General features: G+C 42.4%; 1 protein-coding gene across 3 annotated transcripts in view; it reads right to left on the bottom strand.

The window, feature by feature from the left end:
• PACC1 (proton activated chloride channel 1) overlaps nucleotides 1-17,178 on the bottom strand; it is a 51,377-nt gene that overhangs the window by 3,447 nt on the left and 30,752 nt on the right. For 2 of the 3 annotated variants that reach the window (XM_054478769.2, XM_054478778.2), the window contains 3 exons: nucleotides 12,944-13,086; nucleotides 10,603-10,747; nucleotides 8,239-8,346 (listed from right to left, as the gene is read on the bottom strand). In XM_054478769.2, the coding sequence (XP_054334744.1) occupies nucleotides 8,239-8,346; nucleotides 10,603-10,747; nucleotides 12,944-13,086 (396 nt within the window). Of the gene's footprint in view, nucleotides 1-8,234; nucleotides 8,347-10,602; nucleotides 10,748-12,943; nucleotides 13,087-17,178 lie in introns of those variants that run through there. The other variant, XM_054478786.2, reaches the window with a different exon arrangement.

Raw genomic sequence — 17,178 nt, 5'->3', positions numbered from 1 at the left:
CAAACCCCAGTATTGCATTGGTTTAGGAGGGACCCAGGGTGGTGCCAGCTGTGACAGCCATGGAAGTACCTGCCTTACCCCTCCCCAACTCCAGGCAACTCAGAGCACAGAGACTCCTTCCCCTTGAGGGAAAGATAAGGGACGTTGCCTGGGAACCCCCAGGGCATTCTCTCTGATCCTCCCCAAGTACATTAGGGCTGGATATCTAGAAGTCTACAAGATAGTCACAGTGTAACTTAGCTTAGACTGCCCTCTAGTGCTGAAACAGCTGCAGTGACTGACTACACGCTTAGGGAACTCATCATCAGTCACCTTTCAATTTGTAGAAAATCTCCTGAAGATAGATGGGTATAAACAAGGGCAGACTGTGAAGACTGAAATAAACACCTAAGTCTTCAATGCCCATAGACAGACGTCCACAAGCACCAGAAAAGTTCAGAGAAATACAACCTCATCAAACAGACTAAATAAGGTGCCAGTGACCAATCTGGGAGAGACAGAGATGTGTGACCACTCAGGGAATTCAAAATAGATGTTCTGAGGGAACTTCAATGAAACAAAAAGACTCAATTCAGAAATCTATCAAAGAAATTCAACAGAGATTAAAATGATTTTTAAAAATTCAAATAGAAATCCTAGAGCTGAAGAGTACAATTAACAGACTGAAAAATGCATCAGAGTGCCTCAAACACAGAATTCATCAAGCAGAAGAATTAGCTTAAAGCCAAATTATATGAAAATACACAAATAAAAAAAGAAAATAATGAAGAACACTCACAAGGTCTAGAAAATAGCCTCAAAAGGGTAAATCAAGAGTCAATGGCCTTGGCTGGGTGTGGTGGCCCATGCCTGTAATCCCAGCACTTTGGGAGGCTGAGGTGGGTAGATCACGAGGTCAGGAGATCGAAACCATCCTGGCTAACATGGTGAAACCCCATCTCTACTAACAATACAAAAAATTAGCTGGGCGTGGTGGCGGGCGCCTGTAGTCCCAGCTACTTGGGAGGCTGAGGCAGGAGAATGGCGTGAACCCAGGAGGCAGAGCTTGCAGTGAGCTGAGATCACACCACTTCACTCCAACCTGGGTGACAGAGCGAGACTCCAAAAAAAAAGAGTCAATGGCCTTAAAAGGGGGGTAGAGAAAGAGATAGAGGTAGAAAGTTTATTCAAAGAACTACTAGTAGAGAACTTTCCAAACCTAGAGAAAGATATGAATATCCAGGTACATGAAGGTCTAGAGAAGGATATGAATATCCAGGTACAAGAAGGTTAAAGAACACTTAAGTAGATTCAACCCAAGTAAGAATACTACACTAAAATATATAATAAACTCTCAAAGGTCAAAGCAAGGAGAGGATTCTAAAAGCAGTAAAAAAAAAACAGCAGACAAGATAAAGGAGCTCTGATACATCTGGCAGCAGACTTCTTAGTGGAAACCTTACACGTCACGAGGAAGTGGGACGACATATTCAAAGTGCTTAAGGGGTAAGAAAAAAAAAGAACTGCCAACCGAGAATACTGTACCCAGCAAAGCTACTGATGCCTTCAAACATGAAGTAGAAATACTTTCCCAGAAAAAATCTGAGGAAATTCATCACCACTAGAACTCTCTTATGAGAAAATCTAAAGGAAGTTCTTTAACTCGGTAACATGCAACAAGAAATCAACTGAACGTATAAAACTCACTAGTAAAAGTAAGCATACAGACAAATTCAGAATCCTGTAATACTGTAACTGTGGTGTGTAAACCATTCATATCTTTAGTACGAAGACTAAAAGATAAATCAAAAATAAGAACTACAACAATTTGTTAAGAGACAGGCAATACAGGCCGGGCACGGTGGCTCATGCCTGTAATCCCAGCACTTTGGGAGGCCGAGGCAGGCGGATCACAAGGTCATGAGATCGAGACCATCCTGGCTAACACGGTGAAACCCCGTCTCTACTAAAAATACAAAAAATTAGCTGGGCGTGGTGGCAGGCGCCTGTAGTCCCAGCTACTCGGGAGGCTGAGGCAGGAGAATGGCGTGAACCCGGGAGCTCACAGTGAGCTGAGATTGGGCCACTGCACTCCAGCCTGGGTGACAGGGTGAGACTCCATCTCAAAAAAAAAAAAGAGACAGGCAAAACAAAAATATAAATAGATATAATAAAAAGTCAAAATGTGAGGAGTACGGAGTTGAAGTGTAGTTTTAAAAGTTTTTTGTTTCTTTGTGATCAAAGTTAAGTTGTCCTCAATTTAAAATAACTTGTTTTAACTGCAAGATGTTTTTTTATAAGCCTTATGGTAACCATAAAGCAAAAACCTACAATGGATATAATAAAAATAAAAAGTAAGGAATTTAAAGAGATAATCATTTATCCACAAAGACAGTAAGAAGAAAGAATGAAGTTACAAAAACAAAAAACGAAATAGCCATAGTAAGTCCTTCTCTATCAGTAATAATATTGAATGTAAATGGACCAAATTCTTAAGACACAGTTGCTGAATTTATTAAAAAACAAGACCCAACAGTATGCTGCCATACAGCATATAGTTCACCTGTAAAGACACACAGATTGAAAGTGAAGAGATAGGCCAGGCATGATGGCTTATGCCTATAATCCCAGCACTTTGGGAGGCCAAGGTGGGCAGATTGCTTGAGGTCAGGAGTTTGAGACCAGCCTGGTCAACATGGCGAAACCCTGTCTCTACTAAAAATACAAAAATGAGCCAGGTGTGGTGGCACATGTCTGTAATCTCAGCTACTCGGGAGCCTGAGGCAGCAGAATCACTTGAACCCGGGAGGTGGAGGTTGCAGTGAGCCAAGATCATGCCACTGCACTCCAGCCTGGGCGAGAGAGCAAGACTCCATCTCAGAAAAAAAAAAAAAAAAAAAAAAAAGTGAAGGGATAGAAGAAGACATCCCACACAAATGTAAATTAAAAAACAGGTTTAACTATACCTGTAACAGATAAAATAGACTTCAAGTCAAAAACTGGAAAAAGAGACAAAGATCATTATGTAATAATGAGGGAGTCAATTTAACAAGAAGATACAACAACTGTAAATATGTATGCATCCAGTATCATCAGAGAAACCAAATATATAAAGCAAATATTAATAGATCTAAAGGGAGAGAGAGACTGCAATACAATAATAGTAGGGGACATCAACGTCCCACTCACAAAAATGGACAGATTATCTAGACAGAAAATCAACAAACGAACATGGGATTTAAACTATACTCTAGACCAAATGGACCTAACTGACATTTACAAAACATTTCATCTGGCCGGGCGCAGTGGCTCACGCCTGTAATCCCAGCACTTCGGGAGACCGAGGCGGGCAGATCAGGAGGTCAGGTGATTGAGACCATCCTGGCTAACACAGTGAAACCCCGTCTCTACTAAAAAATACAAAAAAAATTAGCCGGGCGTGGTGGCAGGCGCCTGTAGTCCCAGCTACTCGGAAGGCTGAGGCAGGAGAATGGCGTGAACCCGGGAGGCGGAGCTTGCAGTGAGCCGAGTTCGCGCCACTGCACTCCAGCCTGGGCGACAGAGCGAGGCTCCGTCTCAAAACTCCAGCTGCTACAGAATATACATTTTTCTCATCAGCACATGGAACATTCTCCAGGGGAGACCACATGTTGGGCCACAAAACAAATCTCAACTAATTCAGAAAAATTAATCATATTAAGTATCTTGTCTGACCACAGTGGAATAAAACTAGAAATCAATAATGAGGAATTTTGGAAACTGTACAAATACATGGAAATTAACATGATGCTCCTTAGTGATCAAAGGTCAATGAAGAAATTAAGAAGGAAATTTTAACATTTATTGAACAAATGAAAATGGAAACAATATACTAAAGCCTATGAGATACAGCAAAAGCAGTACTAAGAGGGAAGTTTATAATAAATGCCTACATCAAAAAAAGTAGAGATTTCAAATAAGCTAACGATCACCTCAAAGAACTAGAAAAGAACAAACCCAAATTTATCAGAATAATAATGATCAGAGCAGAAATAAATGAAACCGAAACTTAAATGAAAAGTTAGTTGCTTGAGGCCGGGCGCGGTGGCTCACACCTGTAATCCTAACACTTTGGGAGGCTGAGGCAGGCAGATCACAAGGTCAAGAGATCAAGACCATCCTGGCCAAAATGGTGAAACCCATCTCTACTAAAAATACAAAAATTGGCCAGGCATGGTGGCGGGCGCCTGTAATCCCAACTACCTGGGAGGCTGAGGCAGGAGAATCCTTTGAACCCAGGAGCCGTAGGCTGCAGTGAGCCAAGATCACAACTGCACTCCAGCCTTGTGATAGAGCAGGACTCCGTTTCAAAAAAAAAAAAAGAAAGAAAAGTTAGTTGTTTGAAAAGTTAAACAAAATCTAAGTTAAACAAAATCTATCTAAGAAAAATAGAATGAAGACCCAAATAAATAAAATCACACCAAAATAAAAGATATTACAATTGATGCCACAGTAATATAAAGGATCATTAGAGACTTAATGAAAAACTATATGCCAATAAAGGAAAACCTAAAAGAAGTGGAAAAATTCCTGGATAACTAGTCTACAAAGATTGAACCATGAAGAAACAGAAAACCTGAATAGACCAATATGAGTAACAAGATACAGGCAGTAATAAAAGAAAAGCCCAGCACCTGATGGCTTCATTGCTAAATTCTATCTAACATTAAAAAAAAATTAATAGCAATTCTACTCAAACTATTCCAAAAAATTGAAGAATATTTCCAAACTCGGTTCTGCAAGGCCAGCATTACCCTGATACCAAAACAAGACAAAGACACAACAAAAAATGAAAACTGCAGGCCAATATCTCTGATGAACACAGATGCAAAAGTCCTCAACAAAATATCAGCCAACCAAATTCAATAATATATTAAAAAGATCATTCACCGTGATCAAGTGGGATCCATCCCAGAGATGCAAGGATGATTCAACATATGCAAATCAATAAATGTAATACATCACATTAACAGAATCAAGAACAAAAATCATGTAATCATTTCAACAGATAGTAAAAAAGCATTTAATAAAATTCAACATACTATCATGATAAAAACTCTCAATGTGCCGGATGTGGTGGCTCACTCCTGTAATCCCAACACTTTGGGAGACCAAGGTGGGCAGATCACTTGAGGTCAGGAGTTTGAGACCAGCCTGGCCAACATGGCGAAACCCCATCTCCACTAAAAATACAAAAATTAGCTGGGCATGGTGATGTGCACCTGTAATCCCAGCTACTCAGGTGGCTGAAGCACAAGAATCACTTGAACCTGGGAGGCAGGGGTTGTAGTGAGCTAAGATCATGCCACTGCACTCCAGCCTGGGAGACAGAATGAAACTCTGTCAAAAAAACAAAAAACAAAAAAAACTCAACAAACTGAGTATAGAAGAAACATACCTAAAAACAATAAAGGCCATACATGACAAACCCACAGCTAACATCATATGGGGAAAAATTGAAAGTCTTTCTTCTAAGATCTGGAACAAGACAAGGATGCCTACTTTCATTATTTTTGTTCAACATAATACTGGAAGTCCTAGCCAGAGCAATTAGACAAGAGAAAGAAATAAAGGGCATCCGAATTGAAAAGAAGTCAAACTGTCTTTGTTTGCAGATGATATGATCTTATATTTTGAAAAACCTAAACACTCCACCAAAAACCTGGTAAACTGATAAATTCAGTAAAGTCACAGGATACAAAATCAACACACCCAAATCAGGAATATTTCTATATGCTAACAGCGAACAATCTAAAAAACTTATAGCAATGCAAGAATAAAATAAAAAAGAGAGCAATCCCATTTACAATAGCTATAAAAATATAAAATACCTAGGAATAAATTTAACCAAAGTAGTAAAAAATCTCTATAATGAAAACTGTAAAATAGGGATGAAAAAATTGAACAGGACACAAAAAATGGAAAAATATCTTATGGTTCATGGATTGGAAGAACTAGCATAATGTCCGCACTACCCAAAGCAATCTACAGATTGAATGCAATTCCTATGAAATACCAATGACATTCTTTACAGAAGTAAAAAAAAAATCCTAAATTTTGTATGGAACTACAAAAAACCCCGGATAGCCAAACCAATCCTGGGCAAAAAGAACAAAGCTGAAGGCATCACACTACCTGACTTCGAAATATACTACAAAGTTATAGTAAACAAAGCAGCATGGTATTGGCATAAAAACAGACACATAGACCAATGGAACAGAACAGAGAATCTAGAAATAAATCCATGTATATGCAACCAACTCATTTTTGACAAAGGCACCAAGAAAATACAATTGGGAAAGGACAATCTCTTCAATAAATGGTGCTGGGAAAATTGGATATCCATATGCAGAAGAATGAAACTAGACCCCTTATCTCTTACTATATAGAAAAATCCACTCAAAATAGATTAAAGACTCAAATCTAAGACTTGAAATTATAAAACTAGAAGAAAACACTGGGATAATGCTTTAGGACATTGGTCTGGACAAAGATCTTTTTGGTAAGACCTCAAAAGCAGAGTCAACAAAGGCGAAAACAGAAAAATGGGATTACATTAAGCTAAAAAGCTTCTGTACAGCAAAGGAAACAATCAACAAAGTTAAGAGACAACCTACAGAATGAGAGAAATTATTTGCAAACTATGCATCCAACAAGGGATTAGTAACCAGAATATATAAGGAATTCAAACAACTCAATAGCAAAAAAAGCCAAATAATCCAATTTTAAAATGGGCAAGAAATCTGAATAGAGATTTATCCCAAAAGATGACATTCAAATGGCCAAAAGGCATATGAAAATATGCTCAACAACGCTAATCAATCAGGGAAATGCAAACCAAATCCAAAATAAGGTTATCACCTCCCCTCAGTTAAAATGACCACTATCAAAAAGACAGTAAGTAACAGATGCTGGTGAAGATGTGGAAAAAGGGGAATGCTTGTATACTGTTGGTGGGAATGTAATAATTTACATTATTAAACTCACTATGAAAAAACAGTATGGAGGTTCCTCAAAAAGCTAAAACTAGAACTACCATATGATCCAGCAATCTCATTGCTGGGTGCATATCCAAAAGAAAGGAAATCAAAAAAGAAAAGAAAAAAAAAAAAGAAAGAAAGGAAATCAGTGTATCAAAGAGATATCCGCACTCCCATGTTTACTGCAGCACTATTCACAACAGCCAAGATATGGAATCAACTCAAGTGTCCATCAACACTTAGGATGAATGGATAAGGAAAATGTGGTATATATATATATAACACAATGGAGTATTATTCAGCCATTAAAGAATGAAATCCTGTCATTTGCAGCAAAACGAACGAAACTGGAGAACATTACGTTACGTGAAATAAGCCAGGCACAGAAAAACAAATATCACACCTTCTCACTCATGTGGGAGCTAAAAAAAATGAGTCTCATGGAGGTAGTGAGTAAAATGGTGGTTACCAGAGGCTGGGAAGGGTTGGGGGAAGCAGGAGATGAAGAGAAATTGGTTAATGGGTACAAAAATACAGTAAGATAGATGACATGATAGTACAGTAGAGCAATTATAGTTAACAAGAATGTATTATATATTTCAAAATAGCTAGAAGAATGTTCCCAATGCAAGGAAATTATAAATGTTTGAGATGATGGATAACCCAACTACCCTAATTTTTGATCATTAGACTTTGTCTGCATGTATCAAAATATTACATGTACCACATAAATATGTACATTATGTATCAATTTTTTAAAAAATATGGCATTAATTAATGCTTTGTTAATATTTTATTTGTACCATTCTGTTCTTACTACAAGTAGTATTTATCCTACAGGGAACCATTAAGAAAAAGAATAACTTGCAACTGCAGTAACCTGTATAGTGGTAACTTAATGCTTTCTACTCAATTTATTCAACGAACATTACTACTAAGCAGCTACTTTGCACTAAGCACTCCACTATATCCCAGATAAATTATGGTGAGCAAAATGAAAGTCCCCCTCCTTTACAGAGAAAGTCTAGTGATGAAGACAAGACCAAACACAAAGAATATATAACACTGATGTCATAAATATAAATTACAAGCTGATTTGTGCTATGAAAAAAGATGAGGACAGGTAGGTAGACTTATCAGTCTACAAGAATAAGCCAAAATGCTTCAGGGCAGCATCATAATCTTAAATAATACATCTATCATAATCTTAAATAATACTATCATAATCTTAAATACTCACATCTTGGACTTTCTGGATGAAAGGATCTTTCCATTCAAAGACCACAAAAAACAACTGAGCACTTTTTTCGGCAGCTGGCCTCTGGTCAATGTAGTTAACCACACTTGTCTAGATATGGAGGAGAGAAAGCAGTGTTACCACCTCTGTGTGCCCTTCCCTCGCCTGTGCCCAGGGAAAGGAGAGAGAGTAGGCAGGGGATCATAGTCTGTGGTTCTCCTCACACTATCTTTTGGAGAGAGAGTGGCAAAAATCTCATATATACAAGATCCTGACATTGGTAGCAAAGCCAAGGCTTTACCTTGGTTTCCACAGTTCTCTGGGGAAATGGGATCTGTGATTTACAATAGGTGTTTTGGATTGTCACTGAAATTTGTCACTAGGTATCTGTACTCACAATTAAACCATATTCAGGCCAGGCATGTTGGCTCACGTCTGTAATCCCAACACTTTGGGAGGCCGAGCCAGGCAGATCACCTGAGGTCAGGAGTTTGAGACCAGCCTGGTCAACATGGTTAAGCCCCGTCTCTACTGAAAATACAAAAATTAGCCAGGTGTGGTGGTGGGCGCCTATAATCCCAGCTACTCAGGAGGCTGAGGCAGGAGAATTGCTTGAATCTGGGAGGCAGAGGTTGCAGTGAGCCAAAATAGCGCCACTGCACTCCAGCCTGGGGGACAGAGCAAGACTCTGTCTCCAAAAAAAATAAAATATTAAAAATAAACCATATTCAAACTACCATGTAAGACTCACAATTAAAAGCAATAAAAATTCCAAATTTCAAAGTACTTGGTTTTCAGATCAAGTATTTGTCTGAACTTTCAACCCTTGTTTCAACCCTTCAAGTTTACAGGGACAAAGCACAGCTGCATAGATCCACACAGCTGAGCATTCCCTGTAAATACTTAGTAGGTGTGCTTGGTGAGATCTGGTTGTCAATTACTAAAGAGGCTGTGTGGTGTAACGGACAGCAGACAGGTAACAAAGGCAGAAACCAGCTCCACTCAGAGGCTCGGATCCATCATCGAAGCTGAGCCTCAGCTTTGCCATCCGCAAAGTTGAACAAAATGCCTACATCACTACAGTATAGGGGCATACCTATGTGAGAGCACTCTAAAATGTGATTTTAAAACATTTTTTAGTTTTGTTCAAAAGAGCTCATAAGGCCAACAAAGGACTTCCAATTTAGACAGTAATAAAAGATGCTAAAATTTCTTAAATGTACAGGTTCACTAGAGTTTTCACCTTTGGTTTCGGATCACAGTGGGAGCTATCAGAAGAGCCAGGGTAGATGGGGTTGAACTTGAACTTAATTGTAAGGTAAGTGAACACAGTCTCCTTCCTCAGAGCTGCTGTGGGGCCAGATAAGAAAGGACTTGAATTTCTTGGAGCAAATTTGGAGGTAAAAATCTGAGAGATGACAGTTATCTTACAAAACAGGAAGATTTTAAGGTCCAATCACCAGGAGGGGTTGTCACTTCCCAAGGCAGGAAAAACAGCCTTGCTTCCTTGAAGAAAACTGGCTTTGAGCCTCTTCCAAGTATCCAGGCTGGACTCGTCTGAGGAGCCAGGGCTCATGAAAGGGCCCTGTTTAAGACCAACCCAAGACAGTCCTCTCCAGCCTAACTTCTGGCCAGTGATAGCCTAGTTGGCTGGAATGTGTCTTTCTGCTCCAGATGAGCATCCCGAGCCACTGGGATACAGGAGGAAAAGACTAGCTTTTTTTGGTATTTATTTTTATCTCATCCTTTTAACATTTCTATTTTTGAATGTTTAAAGTGTATATAACACTAAGACAATAATAGGATGTTATATCACCTGCAAAGTTATATGTATATGGAGTATATGATCAAAAAGTTTTTACCAATGGGAAATCTGATCAAAAAGCTTTCAGCCCACTGGCCTAGCAGCCAGGAGATACACCTGGCATCTCTCGCTGTGACACCTGTGAGAGCTGAAGAGGACCTTAGGAAAAGGATCAACATGTACACTTGGGACCACTGTGTCTAGTCTCTCTTCCCTGCAAGTAATGAATCTGCTAGGCCACTGCCAGCCCCTCACAGTGCTGCTAGAGGCAGGACATCAGACATGGCTGGGCAAGTTACTGACCTCTCTGCAAGCCACAATGATCTCTGCCCCACACATGCATTCCGTGAGGACTGGCCAGTATGTGTGCTGCCTGCAGAAGCACACACAGACTCCCTGGCACAGCATATTAAGCCCTCCATGGGGGTTCCTTCTCATCCTGACCAAGGCCTACTCACCCTTAGGCCCTGCTCAAAGGACCCTTCTCTGCAAAGCTTCCCTTCACCTCAGACTCGAACGTGGAAAAGTCACCAGCAGTTTCGAGCAAAGCCAGAGCCACCTACCTCCTGCCGGAACTCCACTGCTTCCCGCCCATCCTCCTCCTTGGTCTTCACCAGTGACATCTTGACCCAGGTGCGGAAGCCCCCAGAGAACTTCCAGCTGGAATAGGCACTCTCACAGGCTTGCATGAAGCCTACCCTGTTTGGGCTTGGAGGAAGGAAGGAAGAAGAAGGAAGATCCAGGTCAATCCAGGTCTGGCAGCAGGAGTTGAAGCGCCCACTGCAAGCTGGTTTCTTTGCTGGCACAACCAGGATGCTGCCCACTCCCTGCCTCCTCTTGCGGTTGCCTCAAGAGGGCTGTCAGTCACCAGCAACAGCAAGGTCCATCCCTCTTTTCTCTCCATTTGGTTTCCAAATGGAGGGGTAGTCACTGGCCTCAAGGCAAGAATATGATCCTTGAAGCTCCCAATGGGAGAAATCCTCCTCCCATCATTCCTATAGACTGCTACCAAAGCTATCGGCAATGAAGTTGGCAGAAGCTCCCCAGAACATGGCGCTCACGGCTCCTCAGAGAACTCTGGACTTGAGCAGAGCCTGAGGAAGCCCTCACTGGCCTGTCAACTCCTATGGAAAGCCCAAAGAGGGGAAGAGGGTTCCTTGGGGAGCTCTCAGCCAGATAGGTCACCTACAGCATCAGCCCCAAGACAGTGCAGATGCAGCAAAATCAAAGCGAACATAAAAACAAGTAAAAACTGCAGCAGCGTACCGAGGAAGCTCACGAAAGGAGCGTGGAGTGGGGGCAGGATCCCAGGGAAAGTCTTCCAGGAGGAAGGCAAGACGGCCAGCTTGAAGCAGGGAAGGGAGAGAGAATTCTAGGTGGCAGAAAGGGTGGAAAATGCTAAGGCAGAGGCTCTGAGCTCTGGGGTGGAAGAACAAAGCAGTGGTGGTGTGGAACGGAGGCAGCTCGCTGCATGTTCCAGCTGGGGAGCAGCCTCCCTGCCCCTGTAGCTGCCTCCCTGCTTGCTCTGAATGGAGCCTCTGGGCTCAGCAGGACCTGGTAGGAACTGAGTCCCTCTCAGCTCAGGCACATGAAGAAAATTCTCCTGCCCTCTAGGCTCCACAGTGTGACCCCAAAGCAGTGTGTGTGGAGCAGACAAGAACTTTCTGATGGTCAGGGGACATTCAATCACTGTAAATCAAAGACTAAGAGAGGTGGCAGAACTTATATCCTCATACTAGAGATGCAGTAGACCCTTGAACAACACAGGTTTGAACTGGGCAGGTCCACTCACATGAGGATTTTCTTCTGCCTCTGCCACTCCTGAGACAGCAAGACCAAACTCCCTCCTCCTCAGCCTACTCAACATGAAGGCGATGAGGATGAAGGCCTTTACAATGATCACTTCCACTTAATGAATAGTAAGTATATTTTGTCTTCCTTATGATTTCCTTTTTTTGTGTGAGATGGAGTCTCGCTCTGTTGCCCAGGCTGGAGTGCAGTGGCGCAATCTCAGCTCACTGCAACCTCCGCCTCCTGGGTTCAATCGATTCTCCTGCCTCAGCCTCTTGAGAAGCTGGGAGTACAGGTAGTGCCCACTACCATGCCTGGCTAATTTTTTGTATTTTTAGTAGAGATGGGGTTTCACCATGTTAGCCAGGATGGTCTCAATCTCTTGACCTCATGATCCGCCCACCTCGGCCTCCCAAAGTGCTAGGATTACAGGTGTGAGCCACCACACCCGGCCATGATTTTCTTAATAACATTTTTTTTCTCTAGTTTACTTTATCGTAAGAATACAGTCTATGATATATATAACCACAAAATATGTGTTGTTTATGTTATTGGTAAAGCTTCTGTCAACAGTAGTCTGTTAGTAGTTAAGTTTTGGGGGAATCAAAAGTTATACACAAATTTTTGGCTGCATAGGCAGGAGTGGTTAAGTTTGGTAACCCCAAACCCCAAGTTGTTCAAGGACCAACTGTGTTTCAGGCAAACACACATTGAGCCCGCACTAAGGGCAAGACGTGGTTCCTGTGTGCACTGTGGGGGAAACCAAGGAACCACACAAGAACTTGCCCTCAAAGGGACTTACAAATCAAAGGCAACTTCCCCTACTCCTCAGCAGCCCCAGGCAATGGTGAAACCAAATGATCTCTCTAGAACCAGCCAGCACTATGTGCATGGAGAGCCAGCGTGCTCCTCTACACCAGATTTGCTTAACTTTGTGATAAGATGTTGAGTGGACCGGCCGAGCTCATGGGGTCCCTTTCTGGGCCAGTGGGTCATCTGGGAATGCCCCTTCCCTTCCCTGCCCTCACCCCTCCGTCTCTAGCCCAGGGATATACACAGCTGGAATGAGATAAAAAGTAGACAGTAAGCCCACTGTGAACTCTAAAAGGCCACCTTTGCAGGAACTCCTGGAAAGAAGAGAAGAGGAGGTAATCAATGGCGCTGAAGTCCTCACTACTCTTGTTCAGGCGGAACTGGAGGAAGACCAGCTCCCGCTTTTTCACCTCCCGGGGCCCCTGGACAATCAGGGCAGATTTCTGCAGAGAGACAAAGGACAGAGTCTCAGTCCTGGGAGAGCACACAGAGGCCTCTGGGTCTGAGGGCAGAAGTACTGACTGGAAAGCCCATAGCTCCTTGCCCAGTGGTCTCCAAAGGGACCACTAGCCAGACCCTCCTGTTCAGGCAAGAACAGGCCTGGGCTGGGACTCATGCTCATTCCTGGGGAGTTCTCCTCGTACGATGCCCAACCAGAGCTGAATGCAGCTCATCCTCTGTCCACTTTTCTTATTGGTTGAGTTATGGAAGCTCTTAATGTAGCAAGGATGATCACTTTCATCTGTTATGTGTGCCAATCTTTTCTTCCAGTCTGTCATTTTTCTTTTAACTTTGTTTCCAATGTCATTTGTCCTATGGAAACTTTAAATTTAATGTAGTAAAACCTATAAATCCTTTTCTTTATGGCTTTGGGTTTTGCTTGCTGAGGAAAGCCAAAATTATATCAATATTCTCCTCTATTTCTTTATAGCACTTTTTAATCTTTTTTACATTTAGATACTTTATATACCTGGCTTTAAGCTCTGTATATAGTGTGAAATAGGGCTCTAACTCCTACTTCCCAAACAATGCATAGAGACAGGTTTCAAAGCCTCTTCCCCTCCCTCCTTTATCCTATACTAAATTCAATACAGAACCAATATCTATGTCTGCTCCTGGCCCTAGCAGAGCCCACACATTTGTCTGTCTCTGTCCAGTACTGTGCTGCTTTGATTCCTGTGGTTTTTCCACTGTTCTGAGATCTGGGAAGGTGCCCTCCCTACTACTCTTCCCCATCCCCAAACTTGTCTTGGTTATTTTTGAACGTGTTCTAAGTATGCTTTAAGATTAGCTTGCTTAGTTCCACAAAAAAATTCATTGGGACTTTTAACTGTGATAGAAACTGAATTTATAGATTAATTTTAGAAAAAAATGTCTTTTATATCAACTTTTATAAATAAATGCTCTACAGATATTTGAAAAAGAGTGAGTACACTGTCAGTTACAAAGTTTTGTGCCCCCCCATGTATACACACACATACATACTCTAAATTTATTAAATGCACTATTCAATTCTTATCCTTTCTAGTTTTTGTCTATTTGATCTGTGAATTTCTGAGAGGGGTGTTTAAATTGTGCTCTAAAGTGATGGTATTTTTTACTTCTAACAGGTTTTGCTTAAAATATATAAATGTCATGCTGTTTTGTATATAAAATTTTGGAACTGTTCAGTCGTCTTAGTGGAGAGTATGGAGTTGAACCTCTTATCAATATTAAACATCCTTCTTGCAACCTTTTGCACTTGGAATTTCACACTGACTATTAATATTGCCACTTCTGGTTTTCATTGCATTTTCCCAAGACAGCTTTGTCCATCTATTTATTTTTCAACCTTTCTGTACCATTTTGTTTTAAGTGTGCAACAGAAAGCACTGTCCCCAGTTTCTATTATCCATTTCTTACTTTAGTACTAGAACGGCTTTTCCAACCCAGATTTCAGCAGAATCCACTCCCCCTGCTGGAGCCTCATCTCTGCCCTCAAATGTAGCCATGTGATAAAGTTCCTAATGTGCGAAAGAAAAGGGGACTCATTCAACTCCACCCCATTTCCTGTAAAAGGAACTGCTTGCCCTCCACTTCTCACCTTCCCAGGCCTGGGCATGTGCGCGTGCGTGCGCGCACACACACACACACCCCCCTCCATTTCTCACCTTCCCAGGCCTGGGTATGTGCGTGTGCGTGCACGCACGCACACACACACACACACACACACACACACACACACAGCCCACATGGACCAGAACAATGCCCAGGGGACAGCACAGTGACAAGACATATGTCATGGCTAGACCATCCTATGAGGCAGCACTGCCCACTACGCCACACGGCCTGCATGCCGGGACTGTTCTCAGAGAGAGAAGGAGGCTTCTCCCTCATCTCAGCCATCGTATTTGCGGGTTTTGTTTTTATTTGGTAGCTCAGCCTATACTCTGACTAATACACAATTTCTTAGCTGACACTGGAGTGTTGTTTTTTTTTTTTTTTGAGACGGAGTCTCGCTCTGTTGCCCAAGCTGGAGTGCACTGACGTGATCTCGGCTCACTGCAAGCTCCGCCTCCCAGGTTCAAGTGATTCTCCTGTCTCGCCCTCCCGAGTAGCTGGGACTACAGGCACGTGCCACTACACCCGCCTGATTTTTTTATTTTTATTTTTAGTAGAGACGGGGTTTCACCATGTTAGCCAGGATGGTCTCAATCTCCTGACCTCGTGATCCACCCGCCTCGGCCTCCCGAAGTGCTGGGATTACAGGCGTGAGCCACCACGCCCGGCTGGAGTGTTTTATGGTTGCAAAAAAAATCAAAATGAGGCAACAGCCAAATATTTGGGCGGTGGGAAAATGGTGGGCAGTAAGGAAATAGATAAGGATCCCGCAGGCTGGAAAGGTGGCAAACCTTATTGTGCCGGAGCAGAGCATTTGGTAAAAAATAACTACCATTAAATTGAGAGCATGAAAGAAAGCACCAGAAAATCAGCAAAATTCCGAAGATTTTACAAATACAACAGGATGAGACCCTCGACTGGGGTCACTTTCACATGGGCTTGATTAGATGCGAACAGCCAGAAGCCTACACATTTCTGAAATCTCACTGCAAACAAAGGCAGTGGCAGGAGGCGGGTAAGAAGCCGCCCTCCAAGTTTGCGATTGTTTAGCCCTAAAGCTGCTCACACAAGCAGGAAGTGAGCGGCACAAGCTGTGCAGCCAGCAGGGAGGGCGTATTTTCTAATGTCCACTTCAGATATGGCCACAGAGCATTATCACCAAGGCAGAAGCTCCCAGGGGACGAGGCCAGAGCACACAGGAGTCTCTTTCTGAGGGCAGCAACAGGTTCAAACCAAGGAGCTTACTTCATGCCAAGAAGGCGTCTCTCCGGTCCCACCGTGCAGCGTTCCACCACTGATTCAGAGCAGAGCTGCGGGCCCTTCCCTTCTTCCTTTTCCAAATGGGAGCTCTACTGCTCTCATCATATTCTTCCTCCACTGCTATATGCTGGTTTAGGTAGCAAACTTGGTGGATAGGGAGGAGATAACTTCTCTGTTAGTTTATAGCTTGTGGACTTCAAGAAATTGATGGAGGAGACGAACCATCACTCCGAGTTGGGGGCAATAGCTGAAGTCAACTTCATTTCCATAAAAACAACTCTCTCTTTGTGCCCTTATTTCAAGGGTTTTTACACTCTTTAGTCGAATTATGTAACTACTGTAACAAGTGCAACTGGCCTACACAGGTTTGGAAATGACCCTCACTGACTCCTCATAAGCATACCCTTCAACTGGGGGAGGAGAGGAGGGTATCCAGAGAATAGGCACCCGGTGGGACACAAGCAGCCACGAGTTTTCATTACCATGTTTTACAGAGAGAGATGAAGGGAGTTGGGAATCCAGACAAAGAGCTTCTATTATACATATAACTCCACATTGGAATTGTTTAAAAGTTGCTTTCCTTTTTGTTTTAATTAGCTTCCATTTCCCTATTCTAGAGTCCATTCTATTTGTTCATCTTGGTCCTTTTCTGTCGTTGGTTTCATGCAAATGTCTAGTGAGCATTAATTCTCCATTCTTATTTATGAATGAAGGATTAGGTTGACTAGTATAGGTCTGGGTTTTGGTTTCTTCCAAAGTAGTAAATTTCTGTTTCTCTAACAGGCCTCTTTCTTGCATGGGAAAGCTAAGTATGTTCTGTGGAAGCACACTGAGTATTCCAGTGTGTTTTACTCTGGGAAGAGTCCTTTCCTTTAGTTCTCTCTCCTTTTCCATTGTAGAAGTCTGCTCCGTTTCCTATGCCTACAAAAAGAATCTTCCCTTCGCTTCTGTAGAGAATGGTTCCAGGGTCTTTTACGCAGAAGCAACCCTCCCCAGCGGCTCTGCATACCTGGGGAGGGTATAGGGTGTGTCTGGCCCAGCCAACAGGCAGTCCAGTAATGACTACCCTGCTCTCTAACGGTGCTGATTCCAAGCTGGGGGTTTGGAAGGAAAGCTTGTACCTCTACAGCAGGTCTCTCCTTCATCTGTTTTGGGTTAGGGGTTTGCTCTAATTT

Source organism: Pongo pygmaeus, chromosome 1, assembly GCF_028885625.2.
Source record: "Pongo pygmaeus isolate AG05252 chromosome 1, NHGRI_mPonPyg2-v2.0_pri, whole genome shotgun sequence".
Taxonomy (NCBI): Eukaryota; Metazoa; Chordata; class Mammalia; order Primates; family Hominidae; genus Pongo; species Pongo pygmaeus.
Note: the sequence above shows the minus strand (reverse complement) of the source record. Positions and strands in the feature narration are given on the sequence as shown.